Source organism: Miniopterus schreibersii (assembly GCF_964146895.1).
Source record: "Miniopterus schreibersii genome assembly, chromosome: 16".
Taxonomy (NCBI): Eukaryota; Metazoa; Chordata; class Mammalia; order Chiroptera; family Miniopteridae; genus Miniopterus; species Miniopterus schreibersii.
Genome location: NC_138116.1, coordinates 20669297 through 20692171, shown reverse-complemented (window position 1 = coordinate 20692171; position 22875 = coordinate 20669297). Strand labels below are relative to the sequence as shown.

Sequence of the window (22875 nt, the reverse complement as noted above, 5' to 3'; positions counted from 1 at the left end):
TTTGTTTCTAGTTAGACGATGTACAAAATTGATATCTGAAATGCTTTCACACCTCTTCCTTTGCCACTTAATAAGAATTGCTTAAATAGATGGAGTCCATGCCACACTCCAGCGCTATACTGCAGCTTCACATTTTGTTCCTCAGTTTGCCCCAAGTGTGGAATGGGTACTGCAGGTATATGCAGCTTGACAGCAGCTAGTAAACAGGTCACACAAAAAACACTGAACCACAGAGTGAAAAAATTATTCTCTTTCAATCCTTTTTCATTCCTGAATAACATAAGGGAAAAGTTTTATTTGGTGTCAGTCAGCTAACACTTCTGAATCTTTTTTTTAATCAAAGAGCAGACATATCTAGCTAGTGTTTAATAATATTCTATTTGATTTTCCATTCTACTTATGGCAAGTGATACTGATTTTCTTTTAAGTAAAGCTTTATTGATATAATTCACATAAGATGGGGGAGAGGTCCAGAATGATGTCTAGATGGAGACGTGGTGGTAATAGGGGAGAAGAGCTGGACTGGGGGAGTAGGGATAGGGGAGATAATGAGTTCAGTTTTAGTATCTTCCAGACATTCCATTGAAAATGTCTAACAGCCAGGCTTGAAACCCTGGAGCTTGAGAGAGACATGAGGAGATAATGAATTTGGGATTCATTAGCACATAGATGGTAATTGAAATCCCTGTGAGTTGATGAGATCTCCCAGGTAGAGCACTGCACGTGAAAAGACCTGAGACAGAACCTAAGATGCAGGATGATGAAGAAAAAAAAATGTTTCCCCAGAAGAAGGAAAAAGGAAAATCTGGAGACTGGTGGGGAAAGTCAAGTGAAAAGTGTTTCCACAGGAGGGAGTGGCCCTCAACACCAAAGGCTCAGGGTGATCAAGATGAGGATGAATGTGCCATTTGATTTATTCGTTACTTTTAGGAAGAGAAACATTGATTTGTTGTTCCACTTATTTATGTATTTATTGGTTCGTACTTGTATGTGCCTTGACAGGGATCAAACCCGCAACCTTGGTGCATCCGGATGGGATGCTCTAACCAACTGAGCTACCAGGTCAGGGCTCATTTGACTTAAATACGGGGGGATTACTGAAGATCAAGGGAGGAACAGGGTGGAGGGGTGAGGTTAAGCAGATGAAGTGGGGCATCTTGTCTCCTGAGTGGAAACTTGTTTCAAGTTTGGTTACGACGGAGAGGAGAGTGCAACAGCAGCTGGGGGAAAGGTGGGCCTTTTTACTTTTTAAAAGGATCAGTTGAACGTATCTAAAATGCTGATGACAAAGCCAACACTAAGGGAGACACAGGAGTAAGAAATCTAGTAATCCCAGAAGTGAGGGGTGGGGTCGAGTGGCAGAACCTCCAGCCTTGGGAGGGTCGCCTCTTTCATCGCAAACTAAGGAAATGGGGAAGCTGGCAGATTCCAAAGATTTGGTGCAAGGCAGCCGACGGAATTTCGGTTCGATTGTTTCTATTAATCTCCGTAAAGGAGGTCTGATTTGAGTCGGCGCTGCATCGAGGTTTGAGGAGAGTGAGGATTTGAAAACCGGGGTGGCGGGGGAGGCCGGGGCCGGGCCCAGGAGGCGGAAGCTGGTCCACGCTGGGGCCTCCGGGGTAGACGCGGAGCGGAGGCGGAGGGGGACGCCGCCGCGCGCTGCCATGGCAACCAAGCCGCTGGGCGAGGCCCCCGGGCATTGCAACTGACCAGAGCCGTGGCGTTTTAACACACTTTTCGGGACGGCAGAGGTGGTGCCAAAACAAGACCACAGAGGCACAGCAGAGCCTCAAACTGCGAAACTACCTGTTTGACGTCACTGCTACGCAGCGCCACAGAGTAAAACGTCATCACGCCGCGACGCTGTCGCGGTAATAGGTCGCCTTCCCGGAAGTGGGCTGTAGATCCGGCGGTGAAAGTAGCAGCTGGTGGCAGCTGAGAACAGATCTCGGGAGGTCGCTCCTAAACTAATTGCGTTTCCTCTCGACCCTTCCTGAGTCTTCTAGGTCCACGTAGTGAGGAAACGTCTCCACCATCATGGGAGGCGGGGATCTGGTAAGTGAGGGAGGCCTCGGCGGGGGAGGATTGAGGCTGGAGACCTGCTAGGGCTGGGGAAGGAAATTGGTGGGAGTGGGTAACCTTGGCGACACAGCCTTGTTTTCGCGGGGAGGGTGCCGTAGCCCTGGAGAGGGGACGGATCTCTAAGGCCACGGAGAGACTGAGCGGAGACTTGGGAAGGTGTTCCAGGTGTGTCGCCAACGGTGGCAGATGTCTTTTGTGTTTGTTGGCGGTGGCCCTCTGCCTGGAAATTCCAGGAAGGCCGGGGGCAGGGAGGGGTTGGAACCATGGGTAGGAAAGGAGGCAGATATCGAGGACGGGTCACGCAGGCATTATTTTGTATATCTTGCCTTGGGACACATCTCCCTTTCTCAACTAGGAGTTCAGAGCCGTGTGCTGGGCTGTAGTAGGCCTGGTCTGTGCCCCATTCTTTCCTTTCAGCCTTTTCCTGAGATCCATTTTAAGCCTGAAGGGATCTTGTTCATGTCCACCTTTTCCGTTTCTCCTCCAATGCTGCTTTCTGATCTGTAGTGTCAGAGCTTTCTTTTGAATTTATAGCACTTAATATACGTTAAGTGGCAATTTCTCTTAAACAGTATAGTTCATTTGTGGGGGGGGGCTGAGGCCCCAAACTGGGCAACAACCACAAGAACAAGGTGCAAGATCAGAAAATGCTAACCTTTTGGAAGTGTAGCTAATCGAATCAGCGAATCAATTTAGTCACTTGTCCAGTAGCTGTATTAGAGTTTGTCAGGTGCTGTTGATTAGTATGAGTTCCAATATTCCATCAAGGTTCCTCGAAGTTGGTGTATTCTTTGTTAAAAATTTTTTTTTTAATTTATTGATTTTAGAAACAGAGGGAAAGAGAGAGAAACATTGATTTGTTGTTCCACTTATTTATTCATTCATTGGTTGATTTTTGTATGTGCCCTGGATGGAGATTGAACCAGCAACCTTGGCATATCTGGAGGATGCTCTAACCAACTGAGCTATACTGCCAGGGCTGGTGTGTTCTTTGGATAACTGCATTTAGGGACAAGAAAGCTCTAATCCAGGGTTTCTCATCGTTAACGCTATTGACATTTGGGGCTGGATAATTTTTTGTTGTCATCACCAACCCTCACTTCACATATGGCCAATGGAAGTCAGACTGATGCATTTCAGGCTCAAAGTATTTGAAGGGAATTCAGGAAGGGTCTTTTATATCCTGAAGCTTTATGTACTTGACCAAAACCCCCCTGTGTATGAGAGATTATTGGGTGCCAAACTCGTCATTGTTAAAGACAGTCTTGCCCTTACATATGCCTGCCTTGGCATGATTAGGGTGAGGCAGGGACAGTTATACTTACCACCCACACACTTCCTGAATTGTTTTTTTCCCTCCTTTCAATTACCACAGAATCTGAAGAAGAGCTGGCACCCGCAGACACTCCGCAATGTGGAGAAAGTGTGGAAGGCTGAGCAGAAGCATGAGGCTGAGCGGAAGAAGATTGAGGAGCTTCAGCGGGAGCTGCGGGAGGAGAGGGCCCGGGAGGAGATGCAGCGCTATGCAGAGGATGTTGGCGCTGTCAAGTAAGCCAGGAGCTGAGGGTGGAGTGGGCAATGTGGGAATGTGGGGTGGGGGTGTCCTGGTGTGTAGGGAACTGCAGGTCTGGCCTGCAGGTGCATCATCCAGTTGTTGCACAGTAGCTGGTTTGAACATGGGATTTGGAGTCAGAATGCTTCTTCACAGCTTATTTGACCATAATTATCCTATGGTTTAAAAACAGACTATCTTGGTCTTCCACAATCCTTCTTGAACTATAGCTCATTCTGTTAAAGAAATCCTAGGAAGGAAGTCTTTTGGTATTATCCATAGTTCCAAAAGGTGAGGGTGGTAACTGGTTTGAAGGCAACTGGGAGGGGGTCTTCAGCAAATTAAAGATCATTGGGAAACTGCAAAAGGCAAATCTTGTCAACAAGATACCAGTTCCTCCAATTAAACTTAGGAAAATGCCACCCATCACAGCTGACCCAACAACTACGTCCATTGTTCCATTTCTTGCTGACAGTGTGGCTCCTGTTAAGGCAGCACTTTGATGGAATTCCAGGGATTTTCCTTCCCTCTGGCTTGAAGCATACTGCAATAACTCATGGAACAGACCTCTTCAAACTATAGAGTTACCTCCCAAGTGTGAGGACCTGGTGTTTTTTTCTTTTTTAAAAAATATTTTTATTGATTTTTAGAGAGGAAGGGAGAGAGAGGATCATCAATGTGAGAGCAGTACATCCATTGACTGGCTTCTGCATGCCCCCTACTGGGGATTGAGCCCAAAACCTGGGCATATGCCCAGACCAAGAATCGAATAGGTAACCTTTTGGTGTTGCCGGGACCATGCCCAACCAACTGAGCCACGCCGGCCAGGGTGAGGTGTGTTTTGTTTTTTTCCCTTCCAAATATAAGCAAAAGTTTATTTAGAAAGTCACAGAGGTAGAAGAAGTGGGCCATCTGGGTTGCATGGGCTCAGAAAAGAAAGTCTCGGAGCTTAGGGGAAAGAAAGGCAAAGGTAACGCACATGGGGCAAAGATGTGCGGGAGTGCTCTTGGAGGCCTGTTTTTTTGTGTGTGTTTTTCATTAATCCTCACCTGAGGATATTTTTCCATTGCTTTTCAGAGAGAGTGGAAGGTAGAGAGAGAGAGAGAAAGAGGGAGAGAGAAACATCGATTAGGTTGCTTCCCTCTCACACCCAGGTGGCCAGGGATTGAGCCTGCAACCAGGTATGTCCCCTTGACTGGAATCAATCCGCAGGCCAACACTCTAACCACTGAGCCAAACCAGCTAGGGCTCCATTGAATTTTTTAAAGAGAATAGGAGGGAGGGAGGGAGAGAGAAAGAGAGAAATAAAAACAGAAACAGAGAAACATCGATGTAAGAGAGACACATCGACTTGTTGCCTCCAACATGCTCTTGAACCTGCAACCCAGGTACATGCCCTTGATCGGGAATCGAACCTGCCACCCTTCAGTGCATGGGCCAACGCTCTAACCACTGAACTACAGTGGCCAGGATGAGGCCTGGTTTTAATAGCTGTCAAACTCCCTTGTAGTTTCTGGTTTACTCCCACTGGCAAAAGGCAAAAACTTTTATTTGCTTGACAGACACCACTACCTGTGATACTCATTGTAAGGGTCCCACCACCGTCTTCCATTGTTTGCCAGGGCACAACTCTCACTTATACTCCTCCATTTTGACTCCAATGTCTGGTCAAACTGTGTGGAGCCTGAATCCAGTGGCCCACAATCCTTAATTATAGACTATAATGTTTCTCAAACCAATCCTTTTAATAGGAAAAAATACCTAAAATGTTATGACCCTCTGTTATTGGTTTAAAATTTTCCTACTAAAAATGTCCGAAGATGTAACCAGGAAGACATTCTTTATGCTTGTAGTTGTTATATAATCTTAGACAAGAATAAATACACAAATTAAACAAAAAAGTGATATTCAGAAAACAGTGTTATAGATACTGTTGTTTTGATGAAACTACTTTGCTGTTTGCCGTGTGAGTGTGGTATTGGCTGCTTTAACGTATGCTCTTACGAGTTCAGCATGCCTTTATCGTCTGTTGTGGTAGTGTTCAGTTTTCTCACAACTTTTTTCTCTCAGAACCACTGGGAAATATTTATTTGGCATGATATTGTGACATAATTTGGTCGTCCTCTTTTGGCTTGAAATTTTGTTGTTAGGTTATCTCTGGTCTTTTTTCATGATCTCCTTAAATGTAGTATCACCTCTTGTGCCAGTGTGACAAAAAGCACTAAACACACAATGAACACAACTGCATATGTGGTCACTGAAATTGGTCTTGGTGATGAGATGATCCAGAATATGCTTATTGTTTCAGGTTAGCCTCAAAATGAAAGGGTAATATAAAGACTTTGTAGAGGAGACTTGAGAAGCCCTGGGCAAAGATCTGTGTCCCAGGTTGAGGAACACTTTTTTTCCTCATAAATTGCTTTAGGTGGTGAAAATGATGTCTCCACTAAATGGTAAGCTTCATGCCGGCAAGCATCATTTCTTCCATGTGCCATGTGGAGTACTGTGTTTAGCCCATGCTAGGTGCCTGTAGAGTGAGTCCTGCTCTGACTAGCTGTGGTTGTCTCTGCCTGGTGGTCAGGTTTTTTGTGTAGGTTTGCAGGAGTCTACATTTTCTTTTTTATTCTTGAACTAGGAAAAAAGAAGAAAAATTGGACTGGATGTACCAGGGTCCTGGTGGGATGGTGAACCGTGATGAGTACTTGCTGGGGCGCCCTATTGACAAATACGTTTTTGAGAAGATGGAGGAGAAGGAGGCAGGCTGTTCTTCTGAGACAGGACTCCTCCCAGGCTCTATCTTTGCCCCATCGGGTGCCAATTCCCTCCTTGACATGGCCAGCAAGATCCGGGAGGACCCACTCTTCATCATCAGGTACCGATGAGGGACTGGGAAGGGGGTTTTGTTACAGAGATGCTCAGTAGAGATGTGATATAGCCTCTCATTTCACAATGATTTCCTCCTAGCTTTTGTCTATCATGTGAAAGGATTTGTCTCCGTTTGGGCTTCATGATGTTGGAAAGGAGGCTTCATTAAGTGTTCCTGGTGTAGGCCATATGGGAAGAGATTGGCAAGTGGATTGGGACCAGACTAGACCAGACCAGATTTATTCATTTACTGTTGACTCTTAATCAAAAATACGAGGTAGAAGCAAGGTGAGAAAGGCTGGCAACTTCTTGGGAATTTGGAGATAATGTATATAGTTGGCTAGGTGGGTGAACAGGCCCCCCCCCCTCCCCAGCAGAACACTTTAAAAAGCAATTTTGGAATCTCCCTTGAAAGCCTTACATGTAACAGATCAAAGTAGCTGCATTTTGGTTACAAAATGAGATCATGCTGTGCGTATTATTTTGGGGGGGTTTAATTTGCAATATTGTATTTCAGCTGTATAAGGTTGAACATTGAAGAATGTTTATTATATTCTTTTGAAAATTCTTTTAAAACTATATATTAAAGATACTGCATATGTATATGTAAAAATACTGTACAGTTTGTGTATATGCAAATATTTTCTCGTGTTTTGTTAGCTTCTTAATTCATTAATTAATTGTGGTAAGACATACATAACAGAATTTACCATTGTAACCATTTTTAAGTCTACATTCAGTGGCATTAAGTCATTCACATTCTTGTGCAACTATCACCACCGTCCATCTCCAGAACTTTTCATCATCCCAAACTGAAATCCTATACTCATTAAACAGTAACTCCTCATTCTCTCCTACCCCAGTTCCTGGCAACCACAATTCTACTTTCTATCTCTATGAATTTAGCTGCTCTAGTTACCTCATGTAAGTGGAATCATATGGTAATTGTCCTTTTGTGACTGGATTATTTCACTCAGCATAATGTTTTCAAGGTTCATCCTTGCTTAGCATGTGTCAGAATATCCTTCTTATTTATTTATTTAATATATTTTTTATTGATTTCAGAGAGAGGGAGGGAGAGAGAGAGATAGAAACATCAAAGATGAGAGAAAGTCATTGATCAGCTGCCTCCTGCACGCCCCGTACTGGGGATCGAGCCCGAAACCCAGGCATGTGCCCTGACCGGGAGTCGAACCTTGATCTCCTGGATCCTGTTGATGCTCAACTGCTGAGCCACACTGGTTGGGCTATCCTTCGTTTTTTAAAAGTTGTAGTAAAATACACACAACATGAAATTTATAGCTATTTTAAGTGTACAGTTCAGTAGTGTTAAGTGTGTCCACATTGGTGTGCAACCAATCTCCGGAAGTTTCTCATCTTGCAAAATTGAAACTCTCTACCCATTAAACAACTCTCTATTTCTTCTTTCCCTCAGCCCCTGGGAAACACCATTCTACTTTTTGTTTTTGTGAGTTTGACTACTGTAGGAGCCGCATATAAGTGAAATCATACAATTTTTGTCTTTTTTGACTAGTTTATTTCACTTAGCATAATGCCTTCAAGGTTCATCCATGTTGTAACATATGTCAGAGTTTCCTTCCTATTTAAGGTTGAATAATATTTCACTGTATACACTTTGTTTATCCATTTACCTGTGGGTGGGCTTTTTTTTACTCTTGTGAGTAATGCCGCTATGAACTTTGGTGTACCTAATGTGCATATTTTTTTCTGCCTAATCATGTATATTGAATGTCTTTCTATGCCACTAATTATGCTTCTATAACATCATTTTTTATGTCTCTACTGTATGGGTATATGATAATTTATTAATACTTTCTTGTTGGATCTCTAACTTGTTTCCAGATTTCATTTTTATAATATGAACACCTTTATAGTGACCTTCCTTGCTTATTTAAGTAGCAAATTTGTGAGACCAAAGAGTATGTGTAGGCTGTGAGGGTGCTGCCAAATTGTTCTCCAGAAAGGTAGATCAGTTTATCCACCTATGAAGCATATATGAGTGTAACTTCTTGAAAGAGGAATCTACTCTCTTTATTTCCCAGACCGTTATTATGCTAAACAGTGGGTGTAGTATTGGAAAATTGCAACCAGCTGATACACAGCAACCAATTGACACATAGGATAATGACACCCATTTACTTGAGTAGTTGGGAAGCCTTGAGTGTGAAGCTTAACAAGAAACACACCAAACTCTGTTGCACCACAGGGAACCAGTGTGGACTTTCCCCACAATATTTAATTCCTTTTGCAGATTTGGGGAAGATTTCTGGCTTCCACACCATCATGTATATTTCAACATAGGGCCTGTCTCCATGGGTTTCGAAAAAAGATTGCTACATAGAATTGTGGAGAGCAGAATGAGTGACTTAATCTCCTTTCTAAAAGAAATTGTTGTGGTTTTTATAATTTTCTCTCTTTCTTTAGGAAGAAGGAGGAAGAGAAAAAAAGAGAGGTATTGAATAATCCTGTGAAAATGAAGAAAATCAAAGAATTGGTAAGTAGTGCATTAAATAAGTACCAGGAGTATCTTTTAGCTACTTAACAGGAGAACTTCTCTCTATTTACTCTTACCTTATGCGAAGGAAAACAATGGCTTTAAACATTTTTTGTCTTTTAGAGACCTTTTCTTGGTGATTTTATGCAATCTTTATTTATCAAGCTTAATTAAGCTTGATTTCCTCTTACATGTCTTTTGGTTGGGAAAACACCATGTGATGTCATGGTTCCAGAAAAAGAGAGGTATGAGATATGCCTGTGGAAAGCATGATCATACAGTGTGTTCAGGAGATCAGTAGGCAGAGCCTCTAGCACTCTTTCAACATTCACATGACACTTTATGTGATTGTTTCTTGGATCAGTTGGTAAGGAAAATTTAAAGGTTGATCTCCAATAGCTTTCAATGGAGTTGGAGTTCTTTTGACCATTGGAAATTGCTAGGCAGTGGTTCCAGAGACTGTTTAAAAACACACATTCCTAATCCTAGGTGGTTTTGCTTAGTGGTTAGAACGTGGGCCCACAGACTAAAGAGTCCCAGGTTCGATTCCAGCCAAGGGCATGTACCTAGGTTGCAGGCTCAATCCCCGGCCCTGGTTGGGATGCGTGTGGGAGGCAACCAATTGATGTGTCTCTCTCACATTGATGTTTCTCTCTCTCTTTCCCCCTTCCACTTTCTCCAAAAAGCAGTGGAAAAAATATTCTTGGGTGAGGATTTAAATAAGTAAATAAAAATAAAAACACAAATTCCTAGCCACCAGAGATTCTGTTCACTAGTCTAGGGGGCATTTGTGTACAATCAGGGTTAAGCCCCTCCCCGTTGACAGGGAAACTCTGATAATGGCCTGACCCTCTGTAGATCCAGAGGCCTGGAGTCAGGTAGTTTGTGCATAACCCAGTCCCTTCGGAAGGACACACAGGGGTCTCAGTAATTTTGTGTGGTTCTATTCTGGGCATTTTCTAGTTGCAAATGAGCCTGGAAAAAAAGGAGAAGAAGAAGAAGAAGGAGAAGAAAAAGAAGCACAAGAAACATAAGCACAGAAGCTCAAGTAGCGATCGGTGCAGCAGTGAGGACGAGCGCAACTGGGGGAGGTGAGCATGTGGAGCCGCCGCCTCCCTCACATTGATTCATTCACTCATTCAATTCCACAGACACTAACTGAACGCCTACTCCATGCCGGGAACTGCCGGGACTGGGGTTTCAGTGGTGAAGTCATACACGGGCCCTGTGCCCACAGAGCTTGCCAGCTAGCATTAGAGTTCCTTGGAGATCTTGGCATGACCCTGTAGCCCTGTTAGGTCTTTGGTCAGACATCCTGGATATGACTTTCATCTCAGCTTGTGATTCCTTCAAGACTGAAGTAAGTTTTAAGTAGGCTTTTTTTTTTTTCCTCTTTTTTAAAAAAATGCTTTAATGGGCCCATCTGGGCCCATTCTGTATGTCCTCTCTGTGGGAGCAGTCAGCATTGTCACTGTTGACTCACTCTTAGTCCCTGGAATAGCAGTGCGAGGTGAGAGAAGAACGAGTTCAGGCATCGGGGCTGAAAAGCTGGGCCCACGGTTTTTCACGGGGAAAACACGGCTGTGCTGATGCATCTTCCAGCAAAGATAGTCCAAATAGAGAGACACCTCCCAAGTAAGAGCTGGGAGGTAGGAAAGGTCACCATTGAAGCAGGAAGCACATTTCTGCACGAGATTTAAAGTGGACCTTTGTGCGTTTTCTTTACAATGAGCATGTGTTTTTAATCTGTTAGATCTCAAAAGAAGACGGCAAATTCTTCCTCTGTTTTGTCCAAAGTTCCTGGGTATGGCTTACAGGTAAGAATGTGGACTTCTCAGAGGGAGTGGGACTGTCATATGTGCCAACTTGACAGCCTTTTTGGGTATAGAGCATTTTTAACAGCCAATCAAACATATGGGAAGAAGGGAGTTTGAGCAGCCAAGAGTGGGGCTGCTGGGAACGGGCCTGTTCCTTATTCCTGAGCTGAGGGCCCTCTGAGCAGAGGGGCTAAACCACCCGTGGAGCATTTAGGCATGCTGTCCATCCCTCTGCAAGTAATTTACATGGAATGCTTAGATTTTATATTTTAAGTGTACAGGTTGATGACTTTTCACAAATGTACACCCCTCTGGATTCCTTCTTTCCCCTCAGTATGTTTAACTTTGTGTCCTGTCCTCCGTGCTCTGCCTCTTGCTGCTCCTCAGGCTGCAGAGAAGAGCCATGCCAGTTTAGATTGTTGGGTGGGTACATTCTTTTAAAAAATTCTGAAGATAACTTGCCTAAGTTTGTATGGTTCGCTGTGAAAGGATTGTCTCCTTAGAGAACCCCAGTGCTCATTCATTTTCTTGTCTCACTGCATTTTCTCCTGAGCTGCTGGATTTTCCTATGAATAGCCTTTCTTCCTTTCCTTTGATGGTATAGATCAGGGACTCCGACCATAGCCAGCGTCTGCAAGGTCCTTTCCTGGCCGAGCCCAAAGGAGTGCATGGGTGGAAGAATCACTCCAGGTCCAGGAGCTCCTCCCCCTCACCTCCCAGACATGCCAGCATGAAGAGCTCCAGAGAAGTAGGGTCCCGGGACAGGAGGTCTCGATCCCCGAGCAGAAGGTCAAGGTCCCCAAGGCCAAGCAAACCGTGAGTCTGGGAATTCACTGTGAAATAACCTCTACTTGCGGGGCCTGGTCACAATAGGTTATTTGCTTTTGCTAATATCTGTTCATTTTTCCAAATGTCTTTGCTTTGTTATTTCTTCTACATCATTCCCCCCACCTCAATGTAAAGCTCAGGTCTCCTAGAACTACATATTTACATATTTGGAATATCTAGAGCGAGTTGAATATCAAATCTTATGTATCTTTATGCCTTTGTTTTTCTTCCACTTCTGCCCTCTATTCTCTTCAATTTGGATTATAATTATAACAGCTAGCTTTCCTCCTATCATTTGAGGAACATGATAAAAGCCCTTGTATTAAAAAAGCTTTTCTTCTTTCTGCCCTCTATGTTTGTTACAGGCATAATTCTAAGGTAAACAGGAGAGAGAGAGGCCGAACTAAGAGCCCATCACCTAAAAAAGAGGTCTACCAAAGGCGGCACGCCCCTGGATATACCAGGTGAGTCAAGAGCCCAGTACATAAACTTCAGACCCTGCAGGCCTGAGTCTAGGAGTGGCTTAGACCTGGGCAAGTGGACAATCTATATCACCTTTTTGCCCAACCAGTTTTTTTATTATTATTGTCAACTTTTAACAGTCTGCTCTGTTTCCTCACAGTGGGAGGCACATTGAAAGGACACATTTATTGACTGTCTCTCGACATCTGTAAGCATGTTAATTCTCATAGAGATTTCCATAGAGATGCTTTTCTTGAGAGCATGTCCTTACTTGAGGCATCAGCTGAAAGGGAAGCCGGGTGCTCTCCTCAAGGGCAGACATCCTAAGGTGTAGAGTGGGTCAAACAATACAGGGGTGCAGCCCAGGGATCTGAGGGTGTGCCCATGGATGGCTGTCTCTAGGGGTCACACCTGCTCTTAGTAGACTTGAGATGAAATGAACAACTTTTGTGAACTTCCTTTTACTGCCCCAACAAATTGGCTGCACATTAGAATCACTTGGGAAGCTTAAAAAAATTCCCATTACCCAGCTACACTCCAATCTTGTTACATCATAATCTCAGGGTGGGACCAGACATCAGTATTTTTAAAGCTCCCTGGTGATTCCAATATGCAGCCAACATTGAGAACCACTGAGAGTCTACAACATCTTGTATTCACCATGTTGTTAGAAGGGAGGCGGACTGTAAGGTCCCTTTTAACTATTAATTGCCTGATTCTCTTAAGTTTCCAGGGAAAAGAAATCTTTTTCAAAGTTTTATTTTTTTGTTGTTAATCCTCACTCAAGGATATTTTTTCCATTGATTTTTTAGCAAGAGTGGGAGGGAGGGAGAGAGAGAAACATCGATGTGAGAGAGAAACATTGATTGGTTGCCTCCTATACACGCCCTGGCCAAGATCCAAGCCGAAACCCTGATGTGCCCTGACAGGAAATCTAACCCACAACCTTTTGATGTATGGGACGGCACTCTAACCCACTAAGCCACTAGCCAGGGCTGTGTGTATGTTTTAATTGGTGATCTGAAACAACTTTTCTTGCCAGCTGAAAAGATGAAGCTTCTCTTTTGCAGTGAGATTCTCAATTTGAAACAATTTTTATGTAGATGGAGACTATTTTTCTCTTAAAATTTTTTGGGGTCTTGTGGGATTTCCATTTAATTTATATTTTCATTGCTTTCTGAATTTCTTACAGGCAACAACGCTTTTTTCTTTTCAAATACAAGCAAAAATTTATTTAGAAAGTCATAGAGGTAGAAAAGGTGAGGCAGCTGGGCTGTGTGGGCTCAGGAAATGAGTTACAGAGGCAAAACCAAAATCAGGGTCCTTGAAGCTTAGGAAAAAAAAGGCAGAGAAAACGCTCCTAGGGAAAGGGGAGAGGGAAAGGTGCAGGCCTGCTCCAGAGAGAGAGAGAGAACTCAAGCGAGCCCTGTAGAAAGAAGAGGGTGGGGAAAGGTGCAGGCGTCCAAGAGAGAAAAAGAGCATGTTAACACAGCACTTCTATAATTAAAAACACATGTGTACTCAAAACAAAGAAACAAAAAAACACCACTGTGTAAGGTCACACTCCAGAAGTGGCTAAAATTCCTTTTGTTGGGTTTGTAAATTGCCCACAACAAAAGTGGCAATAGGGAATAGAAAATTGAGTTATTATTATTGCCCAAATTACTATTATAGAGGCACAATTTTTCAAATTGTTTTGATCAATAATTCATATTTTTTAAAGTCAAAAGTCTTATAACAAAAACCACCAGTTCCTTGCCTTGCTCAACCTCACTTCTAGTCAGTAGTAACTATTTTCAGCTTTTTGAGCGGTTTTCTTTGGCAGCTATCAATTTCTAAAAATATATATATGTTGTGGTCTCTTAATTCATCAGTTTTAGATATTAGATAGTTTCTTACTGTTTGAGTAAATGAGCTCTTATATACTTCTAGTACCATGTTTTTTTCTCCCCCTATCTTTCTATATGGTTATATCACAGTTTGTGGTTTAATCAGTATGTGGATTCATGTTACTATGTTATATAAATACTGTTCATTGATACTTTTCATTGCCAAGCAGAATACTGAGGTTGTATTTCCTTTCTTTACATTTTTTTTTAGGGTCAATATTTACCTCTTTCAATCTGACCCATGGCTTTCAGTCTGGGAAATTTTCTGGTATTATTTGTTAACTTCTGTGTTCTCCCTAATTTCTAAGAATTGGTTCATGTTCTGATTGTTCCTTTAAAAAAGCCTCCTATTAGGCAGCCGATCAATGAATGGCTCTCTCATCATTGATGTTTCTATCTCTCTCTCCCCCTCTCCCTTCCTCTCTGAAATCAATAAAGCCTCATATTTCTCATTTCATTTGATACAATATCTTTTATTTGTTATCTTAGAGTGAGGGTTTTTTATTGTAGATTTAAGTTCTCTTTTCCTTCTGCGTAGGTCTCTTTCATGTTAGAGGCTTTCTTGAAATGTTTGGTGATTATTTAACTGTCTATTCATACTTAAAAGTAGGGCACTAAAAAGCTGAAATCACTGTATTATGTATGGGCAGGGCTTGTCTGTTGATGGGAGATTAGGTTTTGAACTGGTTTTTAGCTGGGGACACTCAGAAGTCCGTATCTTTGGTTCTTTTGTCAGGAACCATTAAATTTCTCCAGAGGAAAAATTATCTGATTGCCTGACCAACGGCTCTAAGTCTGGCTGCTGGCATTCTGGAAGACTGGGGCTGAGAGCCTCTCTGTTGAGTATGTGAATTTCTGTTTCATCCCTACTTGCCCTGGTGGCCCTCCCAGCTTCCTCTGCTATACTCGCTGCCTCTGCATCTTCTGATGTCCTGTCTGGTTTAGTTCTCCAGAAACTACTTGAAGGGTCTCCCTTCAGAAAGGTCTCCTGTAGACCTTTGGGAGAGCAGTCACTTACTTCCCCAAGTTAGGTATGAGGAACCAATGGTGTCTTAATTGCTTCCTATACAGACTTTAAATTGGTCCTTTTGTTTTCAGCCCTATGCCTCCGCTGCCATCCTCCAAAGTACTTGGGGCCTGCAGTTTCTGAGCCTTTCCTGGATTTTGCTTTGGATTAGTATTGGGCGTGTAGGATTCAGTTTCCTCAATCTGTTAAAGTAGTTACCACTCTATCCACTTCCATCTTCCAGCAATTTGTTGACATATTTTTTCCAGTGTTATCTCCTCTCATATTCCCTTTGTGATTTTATATACTTTATTTAGTGGGGTTTTTGAAAGGAAGCATGTCATTATACTATAAATAAATAAATGTCAAGTTTTAGTATCTTAAGTTTGTTTCTCAAAATTGGGCTCCCACTCCCTTATGGGCCTTCGATGATAATTTTTCCTTTAAAAGGAGGTTCTGTATATCACACTCATTTGAGAAGCAATGGCTTTGGGTGTCTGACATTGTTAAATAGTGATTGAGCTGGTTCATCACCTACCCTTCTTGCTCTAACTTCATTTGTAATGAGTGCTAGGAAAGAAGACTCACCTATTCCTTTCTGAGGTTAAGTTAAATTCTTCAGGCATCTGGCTTCTAGCTTAGTCCTAAAGTGGTATACTCATGAGCTGTGTACATTAATTTCTAAGCATGTCCAGTGGGTAGATGGTAGATGTCAAAAGTCACATGGATAACTTAGTCCTCTGTTCTTCTATAAGTTGTTGAGCAAACAATTGGAATATTTTGTATTTAATGTTTCAGAATAATCGCTCCAGAGATTATTGAGTGAGGGTGTAGAACGCTTTACTAAAAGTCTTTGAAATTTGGATGAAACCACCTGACCAAGGTGTTAGGAAGGAAGGAAACTCGTGCTGAGTTTCATTCCTTCTGGGCATGTCCCTGGAAAGAGCAGTGAGCTGGAGAACCTGGGGTCCTACCTGATTTCTGTTCTCCCTAAGGTGATTCTGTTTTTTGCTGGTAGAGGAGTAGACCTGATAGGATGGTTTTTGTGTACAACAGAAAGCTCTCATCGGAAGAACTAGAGCGAAAACGGCAAGAGATGATGGAAAATGCCAAGTGGCGGGAGGAAGAGAGACTGAGCATCCTTAAGAAGCACGCTAAGGATGACGAACGGGAGCAGAGGCTGGAGAAGCTGGACTCTCGGGATGGGAAGTTTATCCAGTGAGTGCATCATCTTCCTGCCCAACAGCTTTCATGGTGATGGTCCCAAGGGGGCAGTTGGACAGCTAGTTCATTCCTTGTGTTCCCAGTGTTTCTGTGTCTGTGCAGAGAGAACATGGAGCTCAGTCTCCAGACCATCTTTGTTACCACTCTGAGCTTCTGTCCAGAGCTGTCAAGAGAGTATGTTTTTGATTTGAGGGGAGGAGAAGTGAACTAGTATTTTCATTGACTCTCCTTGGCCTTCCTTTTAAATAAGAATTCATGGCTCAGGAAGTCTTTTTCCAATGAGGCTTTGACTGTTTTCCAAAACAGATAAATTTTCCCTTTGGAACTTGTTTAAAAAATTGAGTTCCAGATGGAGTCAGAAGTAATATATGTGGACTTAAAAGAGCTTGTGTTTGTACAGCTGCTTTGTGGCTAGCAACCTGTTTCTTCAAATTTTGCTAGATGACCAATTGACACGTTTGTCACGTATTTTTGTCTGTCTTTTCTCCCTAGCCGCATGAAGCTAGAGAGTGCATCTACCTCCTCCCTGGAGGACCGGGTGAAGCGGAATATCTACTCTCTGCAGAGAACCTCAGTAGCTCTGGAGAAGAACTTTATGAAAAGATAAAAACCATCCTCTCGCTGGTTTTCCTGCATTTTCCAGGGAAGCTGCTGACCCCTTAAAAATTCTCTTTATAAGAGTTCAAGTGACTTCCTCCACAGATGTCAAACCACCACTGTTCAAAGTGACTCTCCTCCATTGATTCCTGAAATAGCTGCTTCCTTTGAGAACTAGTGTGACTTGCTTTATGGGACTCTCAGCAACTTTTGCTGGGTGCGAGTGGGTTTTGACTGTTTTTAATGGGTGGGCACTGGACCATCTAGGTGTGAGTGCTCCTGTTGCTCTGGAAGGCTGCTCCCTGTGGCGGTGATTCTTCTTATGCCACTTTCCTCCCACCTGTGTGAGCGCATCTGTCCACCACCTCAGCATATACCAGACCTTTTAGAAACCTCACTCTACAGAGTCACTGAGGTAGATTGTGCTTACTGAGGTAAATGAACATTTACTTGATTTAGTAGCTATGTGACAGAATGATGTCAGGTTAGGGCAGAGACAAGGGAGTGACAAAGAATCTGGAAGGGGAAAGTATTTTAAAATCCCTAAATGAACTGTTGAACTATTGAACTGTCTTTCAAACTGTAAAAGTATGGTCTGTATATATACAAATGGTAATTTTTACATGCTTTTTAAAAAAAAGTTAGCTTTATGAGAGTATCTTGTTTGGTAAGTGACTTTACTATGTAATGGAACCACATTATATCTTGTTATTAAGTAATATAGTAAGGCAGGTTAGCTTTTTTTTTTTTTCCTCTGCAAATCCAGCTAGTTTAAGAGGGGCCTGGGTTTATTGAAAGGATCTAGGGTATCTATCATTTTACACTGCTTAGAGTCTTTGATGTGGGAAGTGCAATGATGAAGTCAAATGATTTTGAGTCGGGAACAAATTGCCAATATGCTCCCTGACTCTTAAAAAAAAAAAGGAAGCTCTTTATTTCATGGCTTCCTTTTATCATGTAGTAATCTTATTACAATAATTCTAGATTTCCTGAAGTTGTTTGCTACTATTTTTTAGTCAGTTATTAAAAAAACCCAAAAAGTTATGGGACCAATCTCCTGTCTTTACTCCTTTCCCTTCTCTATTCTTTCACCATAGCCTCATTTGATCCATGAACTTTCTTAGGCACTCTTGACCCACACATTAACTGGGCTGTTCGTTTTCTGCTGATTCGTGATTCTGCTTAAAATGAATTTGGATTTTTATTTTTGAGCACTTTTGATGCCAGGCACTGTAATATTTAAAACCTAGTCTTTCCCCAGAGAGAAAGTAACATACACTTACTCATTTAATCACCTCATCCTGTTCCCCTATGCTAGGGTTAATTATGTGTTTTATTATATTACTTGGTAATAAAGGCTACATTTATTTTTGTAACAGTTTAAAGAGCGACTATATCCTGAGAACCAAATTGACGGATTTCCATATAGAGCACTGTGACCCATCATTTGGGTCAAATATCTGGAGATCCTTGGCCCGAGAGGAATTATGCAACAAAGATGTCATGTAGTGAGCCAGAGAATAAGACGATTACGACTCTGCTGTAGGACAGGTGTCTTAAGGTGCCAGCAATCTCTTAAGTTGATTTGACCCTTTGGCGGGAGGAGGACCGGCGGCAGCAGGTGGGTGGGTGGGGAACCCATTCATAAAACCCAGGGCTCCCGGCCGGCTCTTCTCATTGGCCCTGGGGGGAAGGGGCGTGTCCCGTGATGGAGCGCCGCCCCAGGCCCAGGGGAGTGGGCAGATCCACGCTTGGGTGGGGCGAGGGGCGTTCCTTGGTTTTCCCTGTGGGACTTCCTTTTCCCTGTGCAGTGTTCCTCCTCTCTCCCCCGGGGTGGGGATGGTACGTCCCACTCTCCTCACTTTCCCGCCCCTTCTCCCCTCCCAAGCGGCGGCGCCGCCGCCATCTTGGCACCTCAGGTTGCGGGAAAGAGCCGAACCCTGGCTCCGGGGGCCCGGATAGGGAGCCCCTCCTACGGTAGACAGCGAGACTCCCCCGTCCCCAGCCCTTCTCCCCTCCTCTCTCCGGTGCGAGACTTTGAGGCGCGCAGAGGCTGGCCGGTTTCCTGTCAGGCCGGAGGAGGGGCGGGAGGGGCGGCCGCAGCCTCCCCGAGACGGGCGGTACCACCCTAGGTGGGAGGAGAGAGCCTGGAGAGGGCAGGGCGTCCGCACCGCCCGGGGGCGGGGTGCGGAGCAGGCCGGCCGGCTCCCTGGGGGCGGGGCGAGAAGGGCGGAGCGTGGGGCGGACAGAACCACCGGGGCGGGGTGGGGAGGTAACGGGACGGGCGCGACCATGGCGCGGTAAGGGAGCGGGGGTGGGGATCGGTCCGGGGGAGGCCTGGGGCCGCTGGCTTGTGCGCCGTCTCGGCCGCCCCCCCTTTCGCCGCCGCCGCCGCCGCCGCCCCGGGCATGTCGTCCAACTGCACCAGCACCACGGCGGTGGCGGTGGCGCCACTCAGCGCCAGCAAGACCAAGACCAAGAAGAAGCATTTTGTGTGCCAGAAAGTGAAGCTATTCCGGGCCAGCGAGCCGATCCTCAGCGTCCTGATGTGGGGGGTGAACCACACGGTAACCAGCTCCCCCGCGCGCTCCCACGCCCCCTGCCGCCCCGGCCTCCGCCCCGCGAGCCCTGCCAGTGACGCCTGCAACCCCTCTCCAAGCCACTTGCACGCCCACCCCACCCTTGCACGCCGTCCCGGCCGGGTGTGCACTCCCCGCGCGCCACGCGAGGCCTGGCGTCTCCGTGGTATTCCGTCGCCGCCTCCCCTTTCCTCCAGCCCCTCTGGCTTCCTGCGTCTGGTATGCTCGCTTCAGGCCGCCCCTGAAGCGCAGAGGGAAGGCCTGGGTGCGGTGGAATCTCCTTCATCCCCTCTCCCTCTCTTCTCATCTCACCCTGTTTGTTACATGTGTTTTTTCCCTTGTTCCTTATAACCCACTGCCAGCTCACTGTCCAGTTGACAAGGCAAGTGGCATTGGCCTGCTTGATGTCCTTTTATTTCTGGTCGTTTGGTTGGTGTGGCTGCTCAGAGTTTCCCATTCTCCAGACCTCCTTACTCCTGACTGTGGGAATCCTTCCTGGGTTTCCCTTTTTTCTACTTGAACAAGATGTAGCAACTGGAGAAGCACAGGCTTCCCTGAACCACAGGCACTTTACCAGGGTCTTCCTGGGTTAGGGAGAAGAGAGAATGTAACCATTTGAGAGAAGATGAGGCCTGATTATAAGGACTATTCATAGAAATAGTGTCTTCCTGCATTTTCCTAAGGTGTTCATGTAAAAGATTTTGACTTCTCATTTATTTAGCTTTCTATTGTATGGTCGTGAAGGGTGTGGTAATGGATGGTGGTTAGGATGAGAGAGAGGTCCCCTGCATCTTTGGGGTGCTTTGAGATTGTCCAACAGTCCCTGTGAAGAAGTTGGAGCTCAGACCCATATTTGAGCTGGAGGACTTTGTTTATGTCCTGTTTGTTTAGGGGCTTTCTTCCTCTTCCTTCCACTTACTTGCCCCTTGCATTCTGGCCATCTCATTGTGAGTCCTTACATCAGGAACCAGCAGGAGAAGGACCTGAAACAACCAACTTCACCAATTAAAAGTTTAGAATGAGGAAGATGAAGCTAATGGCTTGGATTTCCTGTGGATTTCTGTTCTTTAGTCCCCCTGACTTTTCTGAGCACTTGAAATTGCCCATAAGACCAAAAGGTGACAGAGGGCCCTGGGGCCAGCAAGACTTTGCTTTGGATTGGCAGAGGAACCTTTGATTGGAGATTGATAAACCATAGTCTGAGCCAAGATTTTAGATCTTTATATCTAATAAGAAAAACACTTATGTATAGTGAAGTCTTTGTTGTTGTTTTTTAGTCTTGGGCAGTTTACTGTTTTCAGCACTGAGGTGAGGTCCTGGCCAGGGTAGGGAGTACCACTGGTTTAATGCCCAGACCTCCAGGAGCTGCTTCTAGCTAATAGTCCAGCAGAGTTTGTTCCTCCTGCTTCATGCTGCCTCAGGGGTCATTTGACAACATTGCAAGGGAAACTGGGTCATCAAAATGTGAACCCTGTGTCTGCCTAGAAGTCAGTCCTTGGTTTTGTTCTGCCTGCTTCTCACTAGAAAGCATCCTGTCTGTGCGGAGAACTGGTAGAGATCCAAGAGTCAGGAATATTATAGCTAGCCAGAGGGGACCTTTGGTCCATTATTTTATACATAAAGAAATGGAGGCTCTGGGTGGAGGATTAACTGGCTTATGGTCCCACCAAAAGATGCAGCTCATTGTCCAGCACTGTTTGCTGTGCTGGCCCATGGTGGCGCTTGAGGGGCAGGTCTAATTTGCTTTGCCTCCCATTCCTTGTCCTATCTCTCAACCAACTGTCAGCACAGTTGGGAATTATAGTCTTGTTAGAGAACCTGAATGTATGCTCAAGTGTGTGTGCCTGCGCATGCCAGCCCATGGGAGTGTGTGTGGTACTTGGTTTTCTGATAGGCAGGTAATCAGTGTGCTCAAATAGGGGCATCAGGTGGAAGCCTCTGAATGACGAATGGATACGTATCTGTGATGCCTACTCTGTTGGACTCAGCAGTCACCCTTTGCTAACTTTAAGAAAGTTTATTTGAGGGGTAGCCAGAAAGGCATTGACTGTAAGCAAGAACCATGCCTCTGGGCATAATGTGCAAGCACCTCAAGGGAAATGCTCTAGGCACCACTGCCCTGGGCAGGCTGAGCTTCAGAGGTAAATTAGTCTCAAGTTTTGTTGCTTCAACTCAACCTGAAATAAGTCTAGTACTTAAAGGACCCCATTTGGGAAATGGAGACATTCCCCCAAAAGAAGAGTGTAAAATCTTGCAATTCTTTAGGGGATCAGGACCACATTGTTCTTAGTGGTTTGCTAACCTTTCTTGGAGATTACCTTACTTCAGAAGCCCGCTGTTGCAGTGTTTTGCCATCTAAAGTTTCAGATATCACCTTTCCTTTGATTCTTTAGTTTCTCACCTATTTAGGCTTTTAGGCCATGATGGTCTATGGCTAATGGTGTATGAGATGTGAAGGATGGATATATCTTTATCTGTAGTAAAATTAGTTACTCTCATGAAGTAGTTGATTTACTTCTAGGTGGGAAAAGAAAGGCTTTTAAGTTCAGTGTTGTCACATGAGCTGCTCTCATGGACAAGGATGCAGCCCATGGACTTGGTGGAGGAAGACTGTGTAGGAAACAGGGAGAAAAATCAGAAGACTTTGGATCTGTCAGGGGAGAACTAATAAAGAGAAGATGGTATTTTAATGGGTGAAATATAGTTCAAAGGGTCTGGAGTTAGGGAAGAGATAGCCTTTGAGAGGGGCGTGGAGACCAGAAGAGATAGACCTGGCTTGATAATCTGTTGGCCAGGTATGTGTGAAGTCTCACCCAAGTGATCAGAAGGAATAGGAGCAATTGGTGGTAACTGTGTTTAACCATTTGGGAAGCTTGTCAGCCTTGTTCTTCAAAGTGGCTGCACCATTTTACATTTCTATCAGTAGTGCGGGGGGGGGGGGGGGGGGGGGGAGGTGTTCCAGTTTCTCCATATCCTTGCCAACACTTGTTATTGTCTGTCTTTTTTTATTATAGCCATCCTAGTAGATGTGAAATGTTATCTCATTGTGATTTCCATTTGTGTTTCCTTTGTAACTAGTGAAGTTGAGCATCTTTTCATGTGCTTATTGGCCATATTTGTATTTTCATTGGAGTAATGTCTATTAAGATCCTTTGCAATAAAAAAGATCCTTTCCCCATTTTAAAAAAACGTTTTGCATCTTTTAATTGGGTTATCTTTTTGAGTTGTAAGAGTATTTGATATATTCTAGATACAAGTTCCTTATCAGATACATGATTTGCAAATATTTTATCCCATTCTTTGGGTTATCTGTTTCACTTTTTTGATGTTTTCTTTTGAAGCACAAGTTTTTAATTTTTATAAAATCTAACTTATCTATTTTCTTTGGTTGGTTGTGCTTTTGGTGTCATATCTAAGAAGGCTTTGCCTAACACAAGATCCTGAAGATTTTTTCTTACA

At 44.2% G+C, this 22875-nt stretch overlaps 2 protein-coding genes across 2 annotated transcripts in view; both read left to right on the top strand.

Moving 5' to 3' along the window:
• The first annotated feature begins 1868 nt into the window (after window positions 1-1868).
• CWC25 (CWC25 spliceosome associated protein homolog) lies at window positions 1869-18219 on the top strand. The gene is made up of 10 exons (XM_081162163.1): window positions 1869-2055; window positions 3458-3630; window positions 6270-6506; window positions 8945-9014; window positions 9978-10105; window positions 10768-10831; window positions 11436-11647; window positions 12025-12123; window positions 16073-16234; window positions 16733-18219. Exons 1-10 carry the CDS (start codon window positions 2038-2040, stop codon window positions 16845-16847), a joined length of 1278 nt encoding a protein of 425 aa, XP_081018289.1. The 5' UTR covers window positions 1869-2037; the 3' UTR covers window positions 16848-18219.
• An 874-nt stretch (window positions 18220-19093) lies between these two features.
• PIP4K2B (phosphatidylinositol-5-phosphate 4-kinase type 2 beta) overlaps window positions 19094-22875 on the top strand; it is a 29349-nt gene continuing 25567 nt past the window's right edge. The window contains exon 1 of the mRNA XM_081161581.1: window positions 19094-19404. Coding sequence (XP_081017707.1) covers window positions 19246-19404 — 159 coding nt within the window. The 5' untranslated portion in view covers window positions 19094-19245. The remainder of the gene's footprint in view (window positions 19405-22875) is intronic.

What these genes read in the sequence shown, in the direction of transcription:
- CWC25 (XM_081162163.1), top strand. An exon ending in TCCCCAAGGCCAAGCAAACC is followed by an intron (nt 11,648 to 12,024) that starts GTGAGTCTGGGA and finishes TGTTTGTTACAG; the next exon opens with GCATAATTCTAAGGTAAACA. An exon ending in CACGCCCCTGGATATACCAG is followed by an intron (nt 12,124 to 16,072) that starts GTGAGTCAAGAG and finishes TGTGTACAACAG; the next exon opens with AAAGCTCTCATCGGAAGAAC.